The following is a 23,154-nucleotide window of genomic DNA, read 5'->3' as shown; positions in this document are numbered from 1 at the left end:
TGCAAATTTGATGTATGATTGATTTTCTATGAATTTATAACAGAAGCAAAGCGTATGTAGTGTGTGAGTGTGAGTGTGTGTGAAGTTTGTACAAACTGAATGATGGGGGGGGGGGGTTCCTGCGACACTCCCATCATCCCTAATCACTGGGCAGCAGCTGAAGGAAGTAATAGGAACCTTCGGTTTGTTTATTAACTGGATTTAATCTACCTTTTGACGGGTCCCCCCAAAGTACCTTAGAAGGCCAATCCTTATAAACCACCATCAATTTTGTGCCTCACTAGAATTTATTAGAATGTTTTCTAAATTTTTTTGACAAAGACAGATAATAATCAGAGCATGATAAAAATGGGTGCTAAACCCAATTACTGTATTGGCCAGTATATAAGCCGCCCCTGCAAATAAGCTGCACTTTTAAAATTAAGGGGGGGGGGTTTCAATACCTGAATATAAGCTGCTCCCTTAAAATTCCGCAGGCACTCACACCCGTAAATGGCTTGTGAACAGCGATCCGGATGGGCATTGTTGTCCCGCACCCCTGATGGCCCTTGTGGTGGCATCCTGGGAGGTGTGGGGGTCGGTGCTCTCCATTTCGGCCTTGGTAGGCAAGGCATGGCCGCAGGCCTAGGGCAGCTGTTTCAGCAACGATATCATAAAAGCCCATTTTTGTAAGGTTGCGAATATAAGCCGCACTTTAACTTTTCACGGTCAGAATTTGAAGAAAAAAAAAAGTGTGGCTTATATTTGGGTCAATACAGTAAATGGTCCTAAATACCATAAATAATGGGAGGACAAGAATAGGTGAAGAGTTCGGGTGCTGCAGCAGACAAGGCCCTGTCTCTTATAGCCACGGGGCATATTCATTTATGTCATTTACATACCCTCCATCATTTCTCTGATGAAAATAGGAATGTCCTAAGGAAAAGCAGGACATTCCAGGATCAAATCAGAAACCGGCCCGACTTCTGTAAATCTGGAACTGTCCCTGGAAAACAGGGGCACTTGGAGGGTCTGAAAATACCTGCACCAAATGAAGGAAATGAAGCTGGCCTACGAAGCCCTTCCTATAGTTTTGAAGAGAAAGGTCACCAATCCACTTCAAATCATTAAATTGCAATGCTTCTTCAGCCAGCCATTTTTTAGGAAGCATAGGGAATGTTTATTCCTTTCTTGTAAATGGAGCCTGACACTTGGAGAGTCTGCATTTATTCTACGGTGTTGGGATTTCTGCATTTCAGGGGATTGGACTAGATGATCCGCAGGGTCCCTTCACATTGTATGATTTATATCCCACCTTTCCTCGAAGGGGCTCAAGTTTGCATGCATGTTCTTCCCATTTGATCCTCACGACGTGTTGCCTCCTTTTTATCCTTGCATTAGTCAGGGTGAGCAACTGGCTGTACATAATTAATAATAATAATAATAGTAATAATAGTAATAATAGTAATAATAGTAATAATAGTAATAATAGTAATAATAATAATAATAATAATAATAATAATAATAATAATAAATAATAATATTTTATTTATACCCTGCCCTTCCCAGTTCAGAAAACTAGGCTCAGGGCAGCTAACAACAAATTTAAAACACTTAATTGATGCAACAAAAAGCAGCATAAAATACAGTATAAAACGTGAATAACAATAAATTCAGAATTCAAAAATCAATTTAGGGGGGAAATCTATCCAATAAACATTAGATGATCATCAGGGCTAGCTGGCTAAATTAGTCCTACTTGGGTCAGCGAGGAGACCAGGGGAGAATTAACTGTGGGATCCCAGAGCGGGGAATCTTCATAAAAAGGGGAGAGGGAGGGAAGAAAGGGGAATAAAAGATCAGGCTAAGTTCAAATTGAAAGCCAGGCGGAATAGCTCTGTCTTACAGGCCCGACGGAAGGAGGTTAAATCCTGAAGGGCCCTGGTCTCATGGGACAGAGCATTCCACCAGGTCGGAGCTATCACTGAGAAGGCCCTGGCCGTGATGGAGGACAATCTAACTTTCTTAGGGCCCAGGACCTCTATACTATGGTTATTCATGGACCTTAAGGTCCTCTGTGGGGCAGACCAGGAGAGGCGGTCCCATAGATACGAGGGCCCTAAGCCACAAAGGGCTTTAAGGGTTGAGACCAGCACCTTAAACCTGACCCGATACTCCACTGGGAACCAGTGCAACTGCTAAAGCACTGGGTGAATATGCTCCCATGGCAGGGACCCCGTGAGGAGCCTCGCATTCTGCACCCGCTGGAGTTTCTGGGACAGTTTCAAGGGCAGCCCCACGTAAAGCGAATTACAGTAGTCAAGCCTGGAGGTGACCATCGCATGGATCGCTGTGGCCAGGTCGGGGCGGGAAAGGTAAGGGACTTAAAAGAGCTCTGCACTTAATTGTGTGTCAGGATTGGACCCTTCACCCACCCCTTTTTTTCGAGGTGCAAGCAGCATCTCTGTGACAGCAGTTGATGTGCCTTTCCCCTTGGGACAGGGGCATCTGGCGCTGCTCTTCTTCCGCTCTTTATGATGCGCCACCCATTGTGCCCCCAACTCTGTCAGCATTTTGTTACTCCACGGCCCAGCAGCAACCATTTTGTTACTGTCCCCCGCGGAGCTTTCTTCAAAGTCCAGCTGCACCCCCTGCCCCATCCCCCATGCTCCCTGGCCACCCGCTCTTGTCGGAACATGCGAACATGTGGCAAAACATGTGCCACCCCACCCCCCCAGGAAAAGGGGCAGCAGCCTAGGCAGAGGGAACTGGGCCCGGGAGGGTGTTTGCCCCCAGCCTAGCCCACTCACTCTGCAAACCGGGCATCTGCAAGGCCAGGTGCCGGAGGACGATGAGCTGCCCCTGCAAATGGCACAAAGGCGTTTACAAAACAAGATGCATTTTATGCCAGTCAGTGATTTGTAAAGACAATCCTTGTATGAGTCAAGACTTCATCGGTTCTGGAGCTGCACTGTATCTTTGTACAGTGGTACCTCGGGTTACATATGCTTCAAGTTACAGACTCCGCTAACCCAGAAATAGTACCTCGGGTTAAGTACTTTGCTTCAGGATGAGAACAGAAATCGTGCTCCGGCGGCGTGACAGCAGCAGGAGGCCCCATTAGCTACAGTGGTGCTTCAGGTTAAGAACAGTTTCAGGTTAAGTACGGACCTCCGGAACGAATTAAGTACTTAACCTGAGGCCCATTCGCAACCTGAAAGGAACGCAACCCGCTTCTGTGTGTGTGCAGGTTGCGATTTGCCGCTTCTGCACGCGCACGTGATGTCATTTTGCGCCTCTGCGCATGCGCGAGCGGCGAAACCCGGAAGCAACCCTTTCCGGTACCTCCGGGTCGCCTCAGGACACAACCTGAAAACGCTCAACCTGAAGCAAACGTAACATGAGGTATGACTGTACTTCTTTTAATAATGTGATTTTTATTAAGAACAGGAAACCATGCAAATAATGGGGACGGTCACCAGATACAATATGTTTGTGCCTTTGCCCTTCTAGGCTGTGGTGATTCATGGGGACTTAACATATAGAATAAGAGAACAAGAACATGCGTTTAAAGAAGATTGGGAAATGTTTATTGAATATATGGCGGGAAATTGTGTACACTTGAAAACGTTGGCAGCATTAAGATAAATTCAACTTTGTAAATTTGACGGATGTAATAACTGAATACTGAATGGTTTAGTTTATGTAAAATATGCAGGAATTTATGATATGCAAAATGAACCACGGAAAGAGTAGAAGGGAAGTCACTGATATTTTAAGGATATTCATATGAGTATTCTAAATTGTAAAACAGATTTTTTTTAAAATAAAAATTATATATATAAAAGGAAAGTTTGGACTCTTCCAACTCTTTAAGCAATCACTAATGACATTAAAAATAAAAGCAAAATTCAATTCAAGGACGAAAGGCGCTCGACCTCCAACTACCGTAACTGAGGAAGAGAAGCGCCTTGGAAACTTCGCGCGCCCAGATTCTTTCCAAACTCACGGCAGCTCTGAATTCCTGCCCGCCTATTGGCCCCTCCTGGCACCCTCCTCTCTTCTGATTGGCTCGGGCGCTTAACGTCACGACGCTGCTCTACCCCGATCCACGGGCTTCATGTCTTTCTCCCCCCCCCATCCGAGCTGGGACCGCCGCTCCCAGGATGCCTTGCGGATCGACTGCGAGGGGGCGGAGCTTACCGTCGCCCCTCCTCTTCCCTCTCCGGCCGCCCAGGCGAGAGACGCGAGGCCGCTTCCTCCGCGCGGACTCCACTCCCCAGCATGCCTCGCGCGGGGTCAGGGAAGCGCTTCCGGCTGGAGGAGACCGTCGGCTGTAAACATCCCGGTAGGCAGAGCAAGGAGGGGGGATTTTGTAGGAAAATGGGCTTCTGTTGTGCTTTACGGCATTTGTGGCCCACCTTTTCTTCCAAGGGCCTCAAGTAGGACAGTCAAACGCTTCTCCCGCCCCGGTTTATCCGCGCCACAACAACCCTGCGAGGTGGGCCAGGCTGAGAGGGGGAAGGGGCTGCCAGTGGGCCAGTCTGGAAGAAGGGCCTTGGAAGCCCCCTCTTGGCCTGGCGCAGGGGGAGGGGGGTCTGTGGGGCCCTCCAGCAAATGCAAGACTCCCAATTCGCCGTGTTAGCTAGGTCTGGTGGGAGTTGGGTGCCCCAGAGGGCCGCCTGCCCCCTACCTGTCCCCTTCTGGAGATCCAATTCCGGAGCCCATCCCTTTGCGTGTTCAGAGGCAGCAGGCCATTGGCTGACAGCTCTGGAAGGAGGAAGGAGGCAGGGATTGGGAGCAGGAAAGCACTGTTGCCTTCACATTCTTCTTCAGAGAGCCAGTGTGGTGTAGTGGTTAAGAGCGGTGGACTCGTAATCTGGTGAACTGGGTTCGCTTCCCCGCTCCTCCACATGCAGCTGCTGACCTTGGGCCAGTCACACTTCTCTGAAGTCTCTCAGTCCCACTCACCTCACAGAGTGTTTGTTGTGGGGGAGGAAGGGAAAGGAGAATGTTAGCCGTTTTGAGACTCCTTCGGGTAGGGATAAAGCGGGATATCAAATCCAAACTCCTCCTCTTCTTCTTCCGTGAGAGCTTCAAGGACTGGGGTGGGGTGGGGGGCAACTGTAGGGTTGCCTCCTTTGTTCTGGCAAAATACGGGACAGGGTAGGGTGGAGGCAATTATATTTAAGACAGGAGTGCCTGCCTGGCGTGCTCTGGTCCATGGGTTCATGAAGAGTCGGACACGACTAAACGACTAAACAACAACAACAACATCATACAGTCATACCTCGGGTTGAATGTGCTTCAAGATGAGCACGTTCGAGTTGCGCTCCGCGGCAACCCGGAAGTAACGGAGGGCGTTGCTTCCGGGTTTTGCCGCATGCGCAGACGCTCAAAATGACGTTATGCGCAGAAGTGCCAAAATGTGGCGCGTGGACGCGGGTTACGTTTGCTTCTACATGCGAATGGGGCTCCGGAACGGATCCCGTTCGCATCTGGAGGTACCACTATACATAAAAGGTAAAGGGACCCCTGACAGTTAATTCCAGTCACGAACGACACAATTTTGGAAGTACAGAAGTGAGGTCTTTATTCCAGCCATTTCCCCAATAATCCCATCACATGAACATCCAGGCTTTTAGCTGAAGGATAGGAAAATAAACATTGATGCATTAAAGTAAATTAATGTTATTAACTTGCAAGATTTATATACAGTGCTACCTCGGGTTACATACGCTTCAGGTTACAGACTCCGCTAACCCAGAAATAGTACCTCGAGTTAAGAACTTTGCTTCAGGATGAGAACAGAAATTGTGCTCCGGCGGGGTGGCAGCAACGGGAGGCCCCATTAGCTAAAGTGGTGCCTCAGGTTAAGAACAGTTTCAGGTTAAGAATGGACCTCCAGAACGAATTAAGTTCTTAACCAGAGGTACCACTGTATACATATACATATAAGGTAAAGGGACCCCTGACAGTTTAGTCCAGTAGCAAACGACTCTGGGGTTGCAGCGCTCATCTCACTTTACTGGCCAAGGGAGCCAGCATTTGTCCGCAGACAGTTTTTCCGGGTCATGTGGCCAGCATGACTAAGCCACTTCTGGCAAAACCAGAGCAGCACATGGAAACACTGTTTATCTTCCTGCCGGAGCGGTACCTATTTATCTACTTGCACTTTGACGTGCTTTCGAACTACTAGGTTGGCAGGAGCTGGGACTGAGCAACGGGAGCTCACCCTGTTGCGGGGATTCGAACCACTGACCTTTCAATCGGCAAGCCCAAGCGGCACAGTGGTTTAACCCACAGCCCCACCTGCGTCTTTCATATATATATATATATATTCAATTATATACATTTCAGTAGCTTTACAATCATTCTAACATTTCAAAACTCGACTTCCTTCCTCCTCTTTCTGTGGTTCCTTAAATTAATTTTTTTACATTTCCTGCATATTCTAAATTAACTTATTCTTTTATTCATCTACTTTAAATATATGCTCTTATAAAACTGCAGATTATTACTATTGATTGATTGATTGACTGAATTTATTTACTGCCCTGTACCCAGAGGTCTTAGGGCGGTTCACAGAAAAGATCACAATATAACCGCTGACCATACGATCGGCAAGTCCTAGGCACTGAGGTTTTACCCACAGCGCCACCCGCGTCCCAGTACAGCGCCACCCGCGTTACTCAGTGTTTGATACCATCTATATAACATTTTCATGTAGTTTTCTTTTAAACCATAGCATGCTGTAAATTCCATAAATTCTATTGCAGCCTAACAGTATGGCCCCTATGGAATTTGCCACACGCAAATACACACACACATACACATGAATTTGTAAATCTATCTGTGCTTGGCTATCCGGAGCTGAAATACATGACATTTCACACACCCTTTCAAACTCATGTACAGTGGTGCCCCGCAAGACGAATGCCTCGCAAGACGGAAAACCTGCTAGACGAAAGGGTTTTCCATTTTTCGATGCGCTTCGCAGGACGAATTTCACTATGGTCTTGCTTCGCAAGACGAAAATGTCTTGCGAGTCTTGAGATTTTTTTTCGCTCCCCACCCCCTTTTTCTAAGCCGCTAAACTGCTAATAGCCTTTTAGCAGCTAATCAGCTAATCCCTTAAGCCTTTAATAGCCGCTAATAGCCGCTAAACCGCTAATAGCGCTAATCCGCTAAGCCGCTAATAGGGTTGCTTCGCAAGACGAAAAAACCGCTAGACGAAGAGACTCGCAGAACGAATTAATTTCGTCTTGCGAGGCACCACTGTATTTGGAAAGGATCCCTAACTTGGCAGAGAGAGAGAGAGAGAAGACCTGAAATACAAGACAAAACTGTATCCACACAGGACATAGGATTAAAATGAAATTGAAATAGGAGACAGTCCTGTATTATACAAGACAAGTGGCAACCCTAGGCAACTAAAGCACTGGTCTCTCCTTGGTCATAATAAGACACGCTCCCTGCAGCGCCCAGGTCACATTTTAATAGACCTGGGTTTATTTTGCAGTTATGTGGTTCCTTTGGGAAGACTGTAGCCCATTGCTAGAGCACATACTTTGTATGCCGAGGGTCACAGATTTAATCCCTGGCAATTTCAATAGGGCTGAGAGAGACCCCTGCCTGAAATACTAATTTCTGAACACCCCTAACTGTAGCTAGTAGTGAGGCATAGAATAATAGATCTTTAGATTGATAGGAACCCTGAGGGTCATCTAGTCCAACCCCCTACAATGCAGCCATCTCAATTAAAGCATACAGGACCACCTAACCTCTGCTTAGAAACCTCCAGGGAAGGAAAGCCAACCACCTTCTGAGACGGTCCATTTCACAGTCAAACAGCTCTTCCCCTCAGAAAGTTCTTCCTGAACTTCCTTATTGTTAGAAAGTTCTTCTTGATGATTAGTTGGAATCTCCTTTCTTGTAACTCTGTAGGGTTTGAGTCCTACCCTACAGAGCAGGAGAGAATAAGTCTGCTCCCTCTTCCATGTGACAGCCCCAACTCCCTCAACTGCTCCCCAGAAGACTTGGTTTCCAGATCCTTGACCATCGTGGTTACCTTCCTTTGCACCCATCCCAGTTGACTCATGTGACGCTTGTGGTCTCCTAAGACCCCTCAATCCACTTGATATGTATTACTGGCAAGCCAAGTGTCCCCCACCTGATACTTGTGCAGTTGGTTCTTCCTGCCTAAGTGCTGAACCTGACATTTGTCCCTACTTAAATTCATTTTGTTAGTTTGGGCTCAGTTCTCCAAACTGTTAAAGTCATTCTGTTCTCTGTGGCATTAGCTACCCCTCTCAGTTTGGTGTCATCTGCAAATTAGATAAGCATCCCTCAATTCCTTAATCCACGTTGTTTATAAAGATGTTGAACAACAACGGGCCCAAGGCAGAACTCTGCAATAACCCATTTGTCCCTTTTTTCCAGGAACCCTTTGTGAGCACACTTTGGGTTCTGTCAATCAACCAGCTACAAATCCACCTAAAAGTGGATCCAGACCACATTTTACCAGATTTTTCGCAAAAATACAATGGGGGACTTTGCTAAAAGACTTACTGAAATCAAGATACACAACGTCCATGGTATTCCCATGATCCACCAATTTTGTAACTATCCAAAAAAAGCAGTGAGATTTTTCTGGCGTGACTTGTTTTTGAGAAACTCATGCTAGGTCTTCGTAATCACAGCATCCTTTTCTAAGTCTCATAGACCAAGTTGGGCACTACTTTCCTTTTGGGTGAAGACAGAGGCAAAGTAGTTGTTAAGCGGTTCTGCCTTCTCTCCGTCCCCCAATAGCATTTCTCTGTCATCTTCACAGAGAGGACCTGTGTCTTGCTTTTTCTTCCTCTTGCTTTGAAAGTAGCCAGAGAAACCTTTTAAAAATTATTTTTAACCTCTCTTGCAAGCCTGAATTCCTGTCTGACCTCCCGGCAGCTGGGTGTTCTGTGAGGTCTGCAACTGCTGTCCTTGCTCCTCTGGCCTAGAATTGATGTCCAAGGTGAGGGCATGGAATCACATTTGCAGCTCAGGTGATACAGTTTGCACCCAACCAGTGCTAAAGGCAGTTGGGAGGCAGGTTACACCATGGTTAGTGGTGCCCCTTGGAGGAGACATTCCTTACGTGGAAGGGCTGTAGCGTAGTGGCAGAGTACCTGCTTTGCATGTAGAAAGTCCCAAGGTCAAGCCCGGCATCTCCAGATAGGCAAACCCCTGCCTGAAACTCTGGGGAGCTGCTGCCAAGCAGTGTAGGCAGTACTGAGCTCAATGAGCCCATGGTCTAACTCAGTAAAAAGCAGTTCCCTGTGTTCCTTTTACAGATTCCGCTTGGAGCTCAGATTGGGGCCTCACTGGACCAAGTCCTCCCAGGGAATCGGACGCCATGGCTCTCTCTGAGTGCTACATCGCAGTCAAGCTGGCAGATCAACCGCTGGCTCCCAAGTCCATTTTGCGCCTGCCAGAAACGGAGCTGGGCGAGTGGCCCTTGGGGGGCTGCAGCATCTCCTACCTGAAGCAGCTCATCACAGGGAAGCTGCAGGAATCTGTCCCCGACCCAGAACTCATTGGTGAGCTGCTGTTCTTAACTTCCTGCCATATCATCATCACCATCATCAGAACTCAAGATCATGAAATGCCCTGGCCACACCCAGTGGCGTAGCGTGGGTTGTCAGCACCCGGGGCAAGGCAAGTAATTTGCGCCCCCCCCCCCCCGCTGCACTGTCCCTCCCCCAGATAGTCCCTCGCTCTCTCTCCGCACCGCACCGCACCACACGCCTGGCACCCTCGCCTCCACAGTGGGCAGCGACCCGGCGGCTTGGATCGGATTCGCACAGCCAGCACTGCAGTGAGAGAGAGTGAGTGAGCCAGGTAGGGGCAGAGAGCTGCGAGTGCGAGCGCACCCCCCCCCAGATGTTGCGGCCGGTGCGGCCGGGCCCCCCTGCACCCCCACGCTACGCCACTGGCCACACCTGCACCACACATTTAAAGCGGTGTCATGGCTTCCCCCAAAGAATCCTGGGAAATGTAGTTTGTTCAGCGTGCTGAAAGTTGATCAGAGATCTGCACCCCATTCCTTTCACAGAGCTACAGTTCCTGGAGTTCCAGGGAAGAAGAATCCCGGTCTCTCAGAGACAAGGCTAACCACTCTGTTTCGTGCAGGTGTAGCCGTTGTTGAACGCCATCTCCCACCATCCCTGACCACTGGGACTCCAACAACGAGGCCAAATTCAAAGTGTTACTAGAAAGCACTTAGCAACTAGGGACTAGTGTGCCCATGTGATCACCTTGCCCTGCATGTGCCCATTCAATAGCTTTGATTGGTGGAATTCACCCTACTACAGGTGCCACATAAGACCACTCCACATTTGTAAGAACTCGATCCTTTAGTGTGGCAGCACCTAAACTCTGGAACTCCCTGCCTATTGATCTCAAGCAGGCACCTTCACTGTATTCCTTTTGGTCTCTGCTAAAATGTTCATGTAAATTGTAAATTGATCTTGATCTTATGTTTTACCTTTTTGCAAAGCGCTTTCAGGTTTTTTCTTTTTACAATCAACCAGTGTATTACTGTATTTTTCGCTCCATTGGACGCACCGGACCATAGGACGCCCCGAAGCCTTTGGAGCGCAGCGCCCCGCTGCCCTGCAGAGGCTTTGCGCGCAGCCGTCCCCAAGCTAGAGCAGCGAGACGGAGCCTTCCGTCTCGCTGTTCTGGCTTGGGAACAACCTTGCTAGCCTCTGTAGGACAGCGGGGTGAAGGCACCCCGCTGCCCTGGAGAGGCTTTTCGCGCAGCCGTCCCCAAGCTAGAACAGCGAGACGGAGCGCTCTGCAGTGCTCCGTCTTCCTGTTCTGGCTTTGGGCTGAGCGGCGCGGCCTGCATTCGCTCTATAGGACGCACACACATTTCCCCTTAATTTTTGGAGGGGAAAATGTGCGTCCTATAGAACGAAAAATACGGTAATTTTTATGAAACAAACAATCAGACATCTGGAGGGGGGCACCATGTTGCCCAGCTCTGGTTCAGAAAATGGTGCTGGTACCTCCCCGTCCCACAAGCCCAGCTTTTTCACGTGTTCCATGCTGCACTGCCTTTCAGATCTGATCTACTGTGGACGGAAGCTGCGGGATGACCAGACACTTGAATTCTATGGCATCCAGTCCGGCTCCACAGTCCACGTCCTCCGAAAGTCCTGGCCAGAGCCAGAACAGAAGCCAGGTAAGCCAGGATGGGACCAACCACTTTGGGAACTCCTGGTGCGGTACATGAAGGCCAAGATGTCCCTGCATCAGAAAGTGAAAGGCTTCTGGGAAATGATATATAATGAGTTGAAAAAGATTCTAAAATATACTTTTATAAAGAAGCCAGAGGCCTTTCTGTTAGGTATTCTAGGAAAGGAGATTGTTAAGAGTTTGTTAAGAGGGAGATAGTAAAAGCACAACTTCAGGCAATACCAATGAGACAGAAACATGGAAGGTGCCTAAAGAAGCCAGGGTGGCTATCTAAAGAACTTTTAACTGAGTTAAGATTAAAAAAGGATGTGTACAAAAAATGGAAAAGGGGGGAAACCACCAAAGAGGAATTAAAACAAATAGCCAGCACGTGTAGACACAAAGTCAGAAAAGCTAAAGCACAGAATGAACTCAGGCTTGCTAGAGAGGTTAAAAGCAACAAAAAAGGCTTCTATGGGTATGTTCGTAGCAAAAGGAAGAACAAAGAAACAGTGGGGTCACTCAGAGGAGAAGATGGTGAAATGCAAACAGGGGACACAGAAAGGGCTGAACTCCTCAATGCCTTCTTTGCCTCAGTCTTCTCCGATAAAGAAAACAATGCCCGACCTGAAGAATTTGGAGGAAATGATTCAGCAGAGGAAACACAGCCCAGAATAACTAAGGAGATAGTACAAGAATACTTGGCTAGTTTAGATGTATTCAAGTCTCCAGGGCCAGATGAACTGCATCCAAGAGTATTAAAAGAACTGGCAGATGTGATCTCAGAACCACTGGCAGTCATCTTTGAGAATTCCTGGAGAACAGGCGAAGTCCCGGCAGACTGGAGGAGGGCAAATGTTGTCCCTATTTTCAAAAAGGGAAAAGAGAGGACCCAAATAATTACCGCCCAGTCAGTCTAACATCAATACCAGGGAAGATTCTGGAGCAGATCATTAAGCAAACAATCTGTGAGCACCTAGAAAGGAATGCTGTGATCACCAATAGTCAGCATGGATTTCTGAAAAATAAGTCATGTCAGACTAACCTGATCTCATTTTTTGACAGAATTACAAGCCTGGTAGATGAAGGGAACGCAGTGGATGTAGTCTACCTTGATTTCAGCAAGGCATTTGACAAGGTGCCCCATGATATTCTTGTAAAGAAGCTGGTAAAATGCGGTCTTGACTATGCTACCACTCAGTGGATTTGTAACTGGCTGACTGACCAGACCCAAAGGGTGCTCATCAATGGTTCCTCTTCATCCTGGAGAAGAGTGACTAGTGGGGTGCCACAGGGTTCTGTCTTGGGCCCGGTCTTATTCAACATCTTTATCAACGACTTGGATGATGGACTCAAGGGCATCCTGATCAAATTTGCAGATGACACCAAACTGGGAGGGGTGGCTAACACCCCAGAAGACAGGATCACACTTCAAAACGACCTTGACAGATTAGAGAACTGGGCCAAAACAAACAAGATGAATTTTAACAGGGAGAAATGTAAAGTATTGCACTTGGGCAAAAAAAATGAGAGGCACAAATACAAGATGGGTGACACCTGGCTTGAGAGCAGTACATGTGAAAAGGATCTAGGAGTCTTGGTTGACCACAAACTTAACATGAGCCAACAGTGTGACGCGGCAGCTAAAAAAGCCAATGCAATTCTGGGCTGCATCAATAGGAGTATAGCATCTAGATCAAGGGAAGTTATAGTGCCACTGTATTCTGCTCTGGTCAGACCTCACCTGGAGTACTGTGTCCAGTTCTGGGCACCACAGTTCAAGAAGGACACTGACAAACTAGAACGTGTACAGAGGAGGGCAACCAAAATGGTCAAAGGCCTGGAAACAATGCCTTATGAGGATCGGCTAAGGGAGCTGGGCATGTTTAGCCTGGAGAAGAGGAGGTTAAGGGGTGATATGATAGCCATGTTCAAATATATAAAAGGATGTCACATAGAGGAGGGAGAAAGGTTGTTTTCTGCTGCTCCAGAGAAGCGGACACGGAGCAATGGATACAAACTACAAGAAAGAAGATTCCACCTAAACATTAGGAAGAACTTCCTGACAGTAAGAGCTGTTCGACAGTGGAATTTGCTGCCTAGGAGTGTGGTGGAGTCTCCTTCTTTGGAGGTCTTTAAGCAGAGGCTTGACAACCATATGTCAGGAGTGCTCTGATGATGTTTCCTGCTTGGCAGGGGGTTGGACTCGATGACCCTTGTGGTCTCTTCCAACTCTATGATTCTATGATTCTATTCTATGATTCTAAGAAAGGATAGCAAGTTTTTCCAATATGCAGTGACAGCTGCAAGGGTGTTGCTGGCTCAGAAATGGAAACAACAGGAAATACCGACAATAGAAGACTGGAGATTGAAGTTGTTAGACTATGCCGAACTGGATAAGATGACTGGGATGATTAGATGTTTAAGAGACCAAAAGTTTACAGAAGACTGGAGAAAATTTGTTGAATATCTGGAGAGTATAAGTGAGGGTCAAATAACGCTAGAAGGTTTTAAAAGAGCACTGTGAAAACGCGAGAGGTATTGTTAAAAGGGAATAGAAGAAAAAGATTTATATAATGACAATATAAACAAAGGAAATGCGTAAATTAATAATAACTACGAAAGATTTGCGGAAAAGCTGAAGGAAGTTCAAAAAAGAAAGATTCGGAAAATATGAATGTGAAAATAATGAATGTTTTATTTTGTTTTTTTATTGTAAATTAATAAAAATTATTTTAAAAAGATGTCCCTGCATCATCCAGTCCCTGCTCTGTGTCCCCTTCTGGCACCTCAGACAGTGAAATTGCAGAATATGCTTGACCCTTGTCTCATGGATGCCTGCTGCTGCTGCTGCTGTCTCCTTTTGCTGACTGATTCCACCAAGCGTCTGATCTCTTGCTCCCCCCCTCTTCCCCCCAGAGCCAGTGGACAAAGCTGCCGCAGTCCGGGAGTTCCGGGTCCTGCACACCGCTCTGCACAGCAGTCCTGTCTTCAGGGATTCGGTGAGCATGGCTGATGCTGCCCCTCCTGGGCTCACTGGGCCCCTTTCACAGGGAAGTGGGGAGCGTCGATACGTTGCGGCTGCTGTTCTCAAAGGCAGCATGTGGCTTTCTCTGTCAGCCTTGCTGATTTCTCTGTGTCCCCCACGCAGGTCTTCAAGATGCTGGGGAACAAGGAGTCGCTCGATCAGATCATTGTTGCTACCCCCGGCCTCAGCAGCGACCCGGTCGCTTTGGGTAGGTAGGCTTGGTGTGTAGGCAAAGACACTGCTGTTCTGCATTTATCTCAGGCTGTCATACCTGAGCTGGCAAAAGTTTGACACTTAGGATTTAACTGTGTGAGGTCAACCCGTCTTGTCTTCTTCAAACCCCCTCCTACCACCTACAACAGGTACTAGAAGCATTGCAATCAGGCCTGCCAGTCTGCCTTCTGTCTGTCTAGATACTGCCTTCAATTCACCTTATCATCCAGTTTTCTGACCCCCTCCCCAAACCAGGTGGTCAGTCAGCATGTTCTGCCCACTGAGCATGCTCAGTCCACATTGGGCTGGCTTTTTATGGGGTTCTGCCCACCAAAATGGACTTATGCATACCCTGGGGTTCCTCTGAGTCTTCTTCGACTTCCCCCTTGTTCAAGAGTGGTGCCGATTTGGTGGGTGATGGTAAAGTAAGTGACAGGGCTCTCCCTCTGTAGACTGGAAATAAGAGGGGTGATGATTAGATGGAACCCTTGAATACAAGTCCGGGGGGGGGGGGACTGGGACCACTGGGGTACACCAATGCACCCACTTGGGAAATAGGATTTTGGAAAAGGAGGAATTTTGATTTGATCCAGGAGTGTTTCTGTTGTATCCTCAGAGGTTGGACGGCCATCTGCTGTGGATTCTTTACCTGTGATTTCTGCATTGCAGGGAGCTGCTCTAGATGACTCTGCAGTTCTATCATTCAGTCCTCTAGTCTTCAGTACTTCCAGTTGAAAGGAGGTCCTTGTGGTTTCAGTGGATCTTCTTTCCAAGTAAATGTGCTTGGGGCTGCAGCAAAATGTTGTTGCACTATCCCTACCCCTAGGAAAACACCAAATTAATGAGATTTCCAATCATATTTGGCTTCCTGACTGATAGGATTGATTGCTTCATGCCAAGTCAGTTTAGGTCTGTTTTGCTTACAGGCTTCAGGTTTGCACGTTTTAAGGCAGGGGTTTCCTCTGCGGTTTCAGACAGGGCTCACAGATGGTGTTCGGAACTCCCATTGTTCTAGGCGCATTTTGCAACAGAGAATTTCATTAGTGTTAGTAGTTTCTGAGCTCTGACCACGGTATTGCAGGTTAAAACTGCAGAGTGGAAGGAAAGGAGGACCTTCTTCTGCCTCCCCACTTTCAGCTACTCTCTGAAGTCTGGAGAAGAGACTCTCTTAAGAATATTAGAGTAGTGGGCAGGGAAAGGACTAGGCCACGTGAAAAATGAACCTAATACTTTAGCTGCAGTTCATTCATTTTCAGCTTTGTATTCGTGTTATAAAAAAGTGTGCCTAGACATTTTCCTGTTGCACCCATAACCTAGGCTCATGGTGCCATTTAGCTCCTAGCTTTCATATACAGTGGTGCCCCGCAAGACGAATGCCTCGCAAGACGGAAAACCCGCTAGACGAAAGGGTTTTCCATTTTGGAGGTGCTTCGCAAAACGAATTTGCTATGGGCTTGCTTCGCAAGACAAAAATGTCTTGCGAGTTCCTGTGGGGTTTTTTCCCTCCCCCCCCTTTTCCCCAAGCCGCTAAGCCGCTTACCAGCTGATCCGCTAAGCCGCTTATCAGCTGATCCGCTAAGCCGCTTATCAGCTGATCCGCTAAGCCGCTTAACAGCTGATCCGCTAAGCCGCTAATAGCGCTAATCCGCTAAGCCGCTAATGGGCTTGCTTTGCAAGATGAAAAAAACCGCAAGACGAAGAGACTCGCGGAACGGATTCTTTTCGTCTTGCGAGGCACCACTGTACAGTGGTACCTCAGGTTACAGATCACGTGTTTTCGGATTGTGCACCACGCCGAACCCAGAAGTACCGGAACGGGTTACTTCCAGGTTTCAGCGCATGCGCAGAAGCACTAAATTGCGCTTTGCACATACACAAAAGTGCCGAATCGTGACCCGCAAAAGCGGTGCTGCGGTTGCGAATGCTGTGGGTTGTGAACGTGCCTCCCGCACGGATCACGTTCGCAACCTGAGGTTTACTGTATCAGTTTCTAACACTGCTCACGTATTCCTGTGCACCACACTGAAATCTTCTGAAGTATATATGGTAAGTTTTCTTCTGAAGTATATAAATTCTGCAGTATGTATATTTAATAATAATAATATTTCTTGGTGGATAGGATGTTGCAGATTTTTCTTGTTGATTGCAATAATTTTGTTGTCTGACAGGTGTCTTGCAGGATAAGGATCTTTTCTCTGTCTTTGCTGACCCGAATATGTTGGACACGTAAGTTTTTGTTTAAGCATCATAGACCTGAGTTCTGGTGTCCTCCTGAGTCACTCCAGAGAGTGCCTGGAGGCTGATGGAGGATGGATGGCGGCTAACAGATTGAGGTTGAATCCTGACAAGACAGAAGTACTGTTTTTGGGGGACAGGGGGCGGGCGGGTGTGGGGGATTCCCTGGTCCTGAATGGGGTAACTGTGCCCCTGAAGGACCAGGTGCGCAGCCTGGGAGTCATTTTGGACTCACAGCTGTCCATGGAGGCACAGGTCAAATCTGTGTCCAGGGCAGCTGTCTACCAGCTCCACCTGGTACGCAGGCTAAGACTCTCCCTGCCCGCGGACTGTCTTGCCAGAGTGGTGCATGCTCTAGTTATCTCCCGCTTGGACTACTGCAACGCGCTCTACGTGGGGCTACCTTTGAAGGTGACCTGGAAACTGCAATTAATCCAGAATGCGGCAGCTAGACTGGTGATTGGGAGTGGCCGCCGGGACCACATAACACCGGTTCTGAGAGATCTGCATTGGCTCCCAGTACATTTCCAAGCACAATTCAAAGAGTCAGTGTTGACCTTTAAAGCCCTAAACGGCCTCGGTCCTGTATACCTGAAGGAGCGTCTCCACCCCCATCATTCAGCCCGGACACTGAGATCCAGCGCCGAGGGCCTTCTGGCGGTTCCCTCGTTGCAAGAAGTAAGGTTACAGGGAACCAGGCAGAGGGCCTTCTCGGTAGTGGCGCCTGCCCTGTGGAACGCCCTCCCAGCAGATGTCAAAGCAATAAACAACTATTTTACTTTTAAAATACAACTGAAGGCAGCCCTCTTTAGGGAAGTTTTTAATGTCTGATGCTGTACTGTTTTTAATATTCAGTTGGAAGCCGCCCAGAGTGGCTGGGGAAACCCAGCCAGATGGGCGGGGTATAAATAATAAATTATTCTTATTCTTATTATTATCACAGACAAAACAGATTTCCTGTCAAACTTCAAATCTTTTGCCCCTGCCCCTGAAAAAAAAGGGTCAAGATTTTTGTGGTGCTGATTTTTTTGTAGCTGGCACCTATTTCCCTATGTGAAGGCATCTCAACCAGTTCTGAGTTACTGAACCATTTTTAAAAAGTTTTGTTTCTGAATTGGTGAGTTCAAACTGATGAACTTGGGCTGGAACTGAAGCCAAACCTTGCAAAGTTTTAGGAAGAATGTTAGGAATTTTTTGATATCACAAACTGTTGTGCAGTTGAAAAGGCTGCTACAGAAGGAGGCAACTTTATTTTGTTAAGTCTGGGTGGCCTACCAATCAGGCCTGTTGTAGGAGCTGGTTTCTGCCATTGGTGGGGCCAGGGTAGATGTCCTTGGAGGGTCCTGTGGCTGCCGGGCCTCCCCCAGCTTGCTTGTTCTTGCCACTCTTTCTAGGCTCATCCCATCCCACCCTGCCTTGGTGAATGCCATTATCCTGGTTCTCCACTCTGTGGCCAGCAGCACCCCCTTGCCTACGGGAGAGGCCTCCTCACGCAGCATGCCTTCCAGCTCCTACCGGGACATGCCAGGTGAGCGAGGCACTTGGGGCACAGATCTCTCAGGGACTGAGAAGCAAATGTAGTGCATTTCTGATGTTTTGTAATTCTAAAATGGGGAGTTCACACATCAGAATTTGTGCCGTCGGTATTGAATGGTACCTGAGTTTGAGGAGAACCTTGTCCTTCCCTCTGGTCTCTTTTCTTGGGCAGGTGGTTTCCTGTTTGAAGGTCTCTCTGATGATGAAGACGATTTCCATCAGGTAATGTTGAAAAGACCCGAGAGTTGCGTTGGGTGTCCCTGTGAAGGACATGAGGCCAAAGGACCATCCAGTCCTGCCTCCTGTTCTGTTAGAATTCCTGCTCCATGATTGCAGTCCTGGGATTTTTGTCCATCGCATGACGGTGCATGTTTTGACTCCACAGAGTGGCAAGTGATGGAGACAGGATGTTTGTGTTACTGTGTTCCGTGAAGTGGGACTATTGTCCTTTTTTTACTGTCTGATGCTAAAGAGAGAGGGAGCCATGTTGCAGTGCTCCATGTGTGTTTCTATGTAAATAAAGTAGATTAGCCAAAGTGCTGAGTTGCTGAGGTCTGTTACGCAACTGCGAAGACTCTGCAGATCCCTAAGTGTGCTGGTGTCTGTTGACATCGGTCGCTGTGATGTTCGGGCTGAAGAAAGTTTATGAGGCTCCCGAACAATCGACTAGGAGAGAGGGAACATGCCAGTCGGGTATGTGTCTCTGCCAGGGTCCTACTCGAGTGTAGTCTGAGCTCCAGACATGTGGGAAACCACAGGGCCAACCAGATGCCTCTTCTGACAAGCCCACCCGCAGGACAGGAGGGCGACTATACTCAACCCGATTGTGCTGACCATCAGCTGACATTTTGAAGCATACGTCCTCTGTTACCAGAGTTCAGCACACAGTTGCCCTGGCAAATAGCCATTATCCCCCATGAATGTGTCTAAATTGTTCAAAAAGCTGCTCAGGTTAGCAGCAATCCCTAGCTCTTACAGCAAATTCAGTAGTTTCACTCTGCTTAGAGGGCTTCCTAGTGTTTTGTTTCGTTTTGAATTGCTCACAATTCGGTTTCATTAGATGGTCCTGAGTTACAGGATTGTGAGAGTGGGAGAAAAGCTTTTTGCACAGTGCCTAATGTTATGCCTTGATCATGTCCCCTCTCCTTACCTTTTAGTTCAAAAAGTTGAAATATGTCATCTGTTAATGGATATGCAGCAAGACCACGCATTGCCTTGAAAAATACGTTGGGGTTGAATTTGATATGACTTGTAAGCTTTGAGAGGGAGCTGTCTGTTTTTTATATTTTTGATTGCCTTTTAAATATTAAGTGCGACTTAGATTTTTCAGCACTAAATGGGAATCTCTCAGAGCGAAGACATAAGCCCCCGACTCTCAAGTTCTTGAGCTGCCCTGTTCAAAACACAGCCTATACCACCGAATACCAGGTGCTTGGGGTAAAAACAGCCTTCTTGGTGGGCTTCCCAGGGGCTTCAGGTCTGATCCAGAAGGGCCTTTCTTATGCTGGGCAGTTGGCAGGAGCTCTGTATCGACTGGATTTGCAAGGATGCAACTGAATTGCACTCAAAAATAGCAAGAGTCTAGAAGCTGATTCCTCCTGTTGTTTGCATCGTGAAAGAAGTGAAGCAGGAGCGGAATGAACATTAGAAGAGCCCTGCAGAATCAGGCCAATGGCTCACCCAGTCAAGCATGCTGTCCTCATTGTGGCCCACCAGATGTTTCTGCGGGAAGCCACAAGCACAAGAACCTCTCCCCTTCCAGCAACTGGTATTCAGAACCATTTACGGCTCCCAACAGTGGAGGCAGAGTGACTCGAAGCCACTGATAGCCCTCTCCGCCATGTATTTCTCATAAGTGCGCTGAGTGCTTGCTCGCTTATCCTGATGTGCGAATGCAGCCAGTGTATGAAGTCATCCAAAGATCTCTTCAGTATTTCCTTTCTAGCGAGGAAGCAGGTGTCTCTGTGGCAGGCAGAGACTCCTCTAGTGGGGATCCTGAATGTTCCCAACTGGTTCAGAAATAGAATCACTCTTTAAAAAATGGAACCCGGAGGCACCGCTCCTGGTCTCTGCTCGCTTGGGTTGGGGAGTCAGCTGTGCAGTTGAAACAAACCTTTTTGTGCAAGCAGTAAGCAGCGTTTCCTCTTTGCTCTTGCAGAGCACAAGGACCACGCCTTCCAGCAGCACCTCTGGGTCCCGCCCGGCGTCCCTTGGCTACACTGGGGCAGCCGGCCCCCGGCCCATCACCCAGAGCGAACTGGCGACGGCCCTGGCTCTAGCCAGTACCCCTGAGAGCAGCTCCCACACTCCGACCCCCGGGACCCAGGTAAAAGGGAAGCATGGGGTGCGGCTGGATGCTGCTGGGCACCTTCCAGAGGCATTCCTGGGGGTTGGACTAGATGAACTTGAGAGGACCTTCCAACTAGGATTCTATGGTATTAAAAAGACCTGGGGTGCAGGCCCGTTTCTAGCCCATGCTGTGTACACACATGTGCTTCTATGCCAAGGGTGAGGGGTTTATTCTCCAGCTGAGGGCCACATTCCCCTCATTGACAACTTGCTGGAGGCCAGGGGTGGGAGGGGCCTGGCAGAAGAAGCCCTGGGGCTTGGGCCCTGTAACCTGAGGTACCACTGGGACACAAAGCACTGCCTTAGTGGTACAGGAGCGTCAGAGGGAAATATTCTGCTCCCCCTGCAACAGGGATGAGGCAGATGTGGCCCTCCAGGGGTTATGGGTGGCCTCCAGCTCCCATCCACCCTGACCATTGACTTTGCTGGCCCTGGTTGGTGGGCTGGGAGTCCAATATCACCTGTAGAGCCACAGGTTTCTCCACCCCTGTGGTAAAGAGACCTATAATGGGAAATCCTCCATTCCCTTCTATGCACCAAAAGCACCTTCTTCCTCTTCCTCTTCCTCTTCCTTTTCCCAGGGGCATTCTTCAGGCACGTCTCCGATGTCCTCCAGCGTCCAGTCAGGAACGCCCATCACCAATGACCTCTTCAGCCAGGCCTTGCAGCACGCCTTGCAGGCTTCCGGGCAGCCAAACCTTCAGGTCCGTAACCTTCAGGCGCACTTGCCCACCCCAGTGGCGCAGTCGGCTTGGCCGATGCCTTCCTTGCTTTTGTGGCCTGGGCAGCGCACTGCGTCCACAAGCCACTTTTACAAGGAGGGCTCCTTTGGGAGAAAGGGTGGGGTGGAAATGTAATTAATAAATAAATCAACCTGGTGACATTACATCCTCTTTAATCACCCTACGCAAGATGGGTTAGGCTCAGGGCTAGCAACTTGCCCAATTTCTTTATCTCTCCCCTACTCTGTCTCCCCTGCTTGAAGCTAATTCAAGTCAGCATTTAGTTTCATGACAACCCAGCAGGGCCAGGGAAGCCAAGCCTGAGGCTGCCTGAGGTGATTGCAGGCAGACCTGGATTTGCCCTGGGGATTTCCTGTGAGTTAAGCCTAGTGTTCTTCAGCCTCCACGTGCTCCCTCCTTCTCCCTGAGCAGCTTTATGAGGTGGATCAGGTAGATGATTATCTTGATTGATTGATTAAGGTCCTAGGGCAGGTTACAGCATTAAACACAACATTTAAAACCATGGAGAAGGCCCTCTCCCCTTGTCCCCCATCCCTGCAGGCAGAGGAACTCTGCTGGTTTCAGCACCCACCCAAAAGTGCCTTTAAGGAAGGAGGTGGCCTCAGGTATTTGGGGCCCGGGTCATTTAGGGCTTTCAAACATTCACCTTGAATTGGGCCTAGAAATGAACTGGCAACCACTGACTTGCCCAAGAGCACTGTGCCAACTTCTGCAGCCCTGGCTCTGGTTCTCTCCCACTGCCCCTCCAAATCCAGCCATCCCACTTGACTGTGTTGGGACTTGGGCTAACTCTGCTCCTTCCCTCTCTTCCGCCTACAGAGCCAGTGGCAGCTGCAGCTGCAGCAGTTGCGGGACATGGGCATCCACGACGATGAGCTGAGCCTCCGAGCCCTCCAGGCCACTGGGGGGGATATCCAGGCCGCTCTGGAGCTCATATTTGCTGGAGGAGCCCCCTAATGTCTCTGCATGCTTACCTGCGTGCCTCTGACGGAGAGGCCTTGGACCCTGGGAGGTTATTCTATTGCGCTTGATCCCTGTACCCACTGAGCCCGTCCTTGGGCACCCGGCACCCATCATTGCCCTGTTCTCCATCCACGCTGCACTGGGCCAGCCCAGAATCTTTCCCACCCTCCACTTTTCCTTGTCGGAAGAAAAGCCTTTTTCAGGCAAAGGGGCTGGTGGACAGCAACAAGGCAGAAGCTCTGACTTTGGGATGGATTGTGATGAACCAGCAGCTGCTTCCAGGGCTGGATGAAAAGAGTCTGCACCCCAGACAGCTGGGTGCCCATGTTCCCCTGTGGGAAGAAGATCGGGCACTGCCCTCTCTGAAGGGATCCTCCATCCTTCTGCATAACTTGCATGCTTTTTCCTCCTGTGTTCATGACTCCTGTCTAATTTGTATGACTCTCAGGCACCTTAATTAAAGCTGCCCTTCTCCCAGCAGGCTGTGCTTCTGTTGTCCTGTAAGGTTTTGAGCCTCTGGTGCCCAGCTGACAGCTGCCTAGTGCTCTCCTGAAACAAGGGTGGAGATCCAACAAAGCTGAATGTTGGAAGATTTAGGGCAGCTTAAAAACAGGACTTTTTCATGGAGTGCACAGTTGAGGCTTGGAACTGGCTCTCCCAAGAGGCAGGGCTGGCCACCTGACAGCTTTAGAAGAGGATTGGACAAAGTCATGGAGGAGAGGGGGGTCAATGGCTACTAGCCCCCATGGCTATGCTGTGCCTTCACGGTCGGGCAGCAATGCTTCTGAATGCTAATTGCTGGAAACCACAGGAGGGGAGGGAGTTGCTCTTCTGCTTGAATGCTGCTTGCAAGCTTCCCACAGGCGCCTGGTTGTCCACTGTGAGAAC

At 48.6% G+C, this 23,154-nt stretch overlaps 2 protein-coding genes across 3 annotated transcripts in view; both read left to right on the top strand.

Annotated features, from left to right (window-relative positions):
• LOC310657815 (uncharacterized protein) overlaps positions 1 to 23,154 on the top strand; it is a 437,520-nt gene that overhangs the window by 147,625 nt on the left and 266,741 nt on the right. The gene's annotated exons all lie outside the window — the stretch shown is intronic.
• UBL7 (ubiquitin like 7) lies at positions 4,182 to 22,743 on the top strand. 2 transcript variants are annotated; one of them, XM_083398919.1, is made up of 11 exons: positions 4,182 to 4,327; positions 9,312 to 9,557; positions 11,087 to 11,206; positions 14,119 to 14,201; positions 14,351 to 14,435; positions 16,609 to 16,666; positions 18,070 to 18,203; positions 18,384 to 18,433; positions 20,370 to 20,537; positions 21,142 to 21,264; positions 22,123 to 22,743. In XM_083398919.1, the coding sequence occupies exons 1-11, from the start codon at positions 4,264 to 4,266 to the stop codon at positions 22,258 to 22,260; spliced, it is 1,269 nt and encodes a 422-aa protein (XP_083255045.1). In that variant the 5' UTR covers positions 4,182 to 4,263; the 3' UTR covers positions 22,261 to 22,743. The 2 variants fall into 2 exon arrangements, with proteins under 2 accessions (XP_083255045.1, XP_083255046.1); XM_083398920.1 differs by lacking the exon at positions 4,182 to 4,327 and adding an exon at positions 4,370 to 4,480.

The sequence above is a fragment of the Podarcis tiliguerta genome (genome assembly GCF_965153285.1).
Source record: "Podarcis tiliguerta genome assembly, chromosome: 9".
NCBI lineage: Eukaryota > Metazoa > Chordata > Lepidosauria > Squamata > Lacertidae > Podarcis > Podarcis tiliguerta.
The sequence above is the reverse complement of the archived record's forward strand: the minus strand, read 5'-3'. Positions and strand labels throughout refer to the sequence as shown.

What these genes read in the sequence shown, in the direction of transcription:
- UBL7 (XM_083398919.1), top strand. Translation starts at nt 4,264, where the DNA reads ATGCCTCGCGCGGGGTCAGGGAAGCGCTTCCGGCTGGAGGAGACCGTC. An exon ending in GACCCGAATATGTTGGACAC is followed by an intron (nt 16,667 to 18,069) that starts GTAAGTTTTTGT and finishes CACTCTTTCTAG; the next exon opens with GCTCATCCCATCCCACCCTG. An exon ending in CCGGGCAGCCAAACCTTCAG is followed by an intron (nt 21,265 to 22,122) that starts GTCCGTAACCTT and finishes TTCCGCCTACAG; the next exon opens with AGCCAGTGGCAGCTGCAGCT.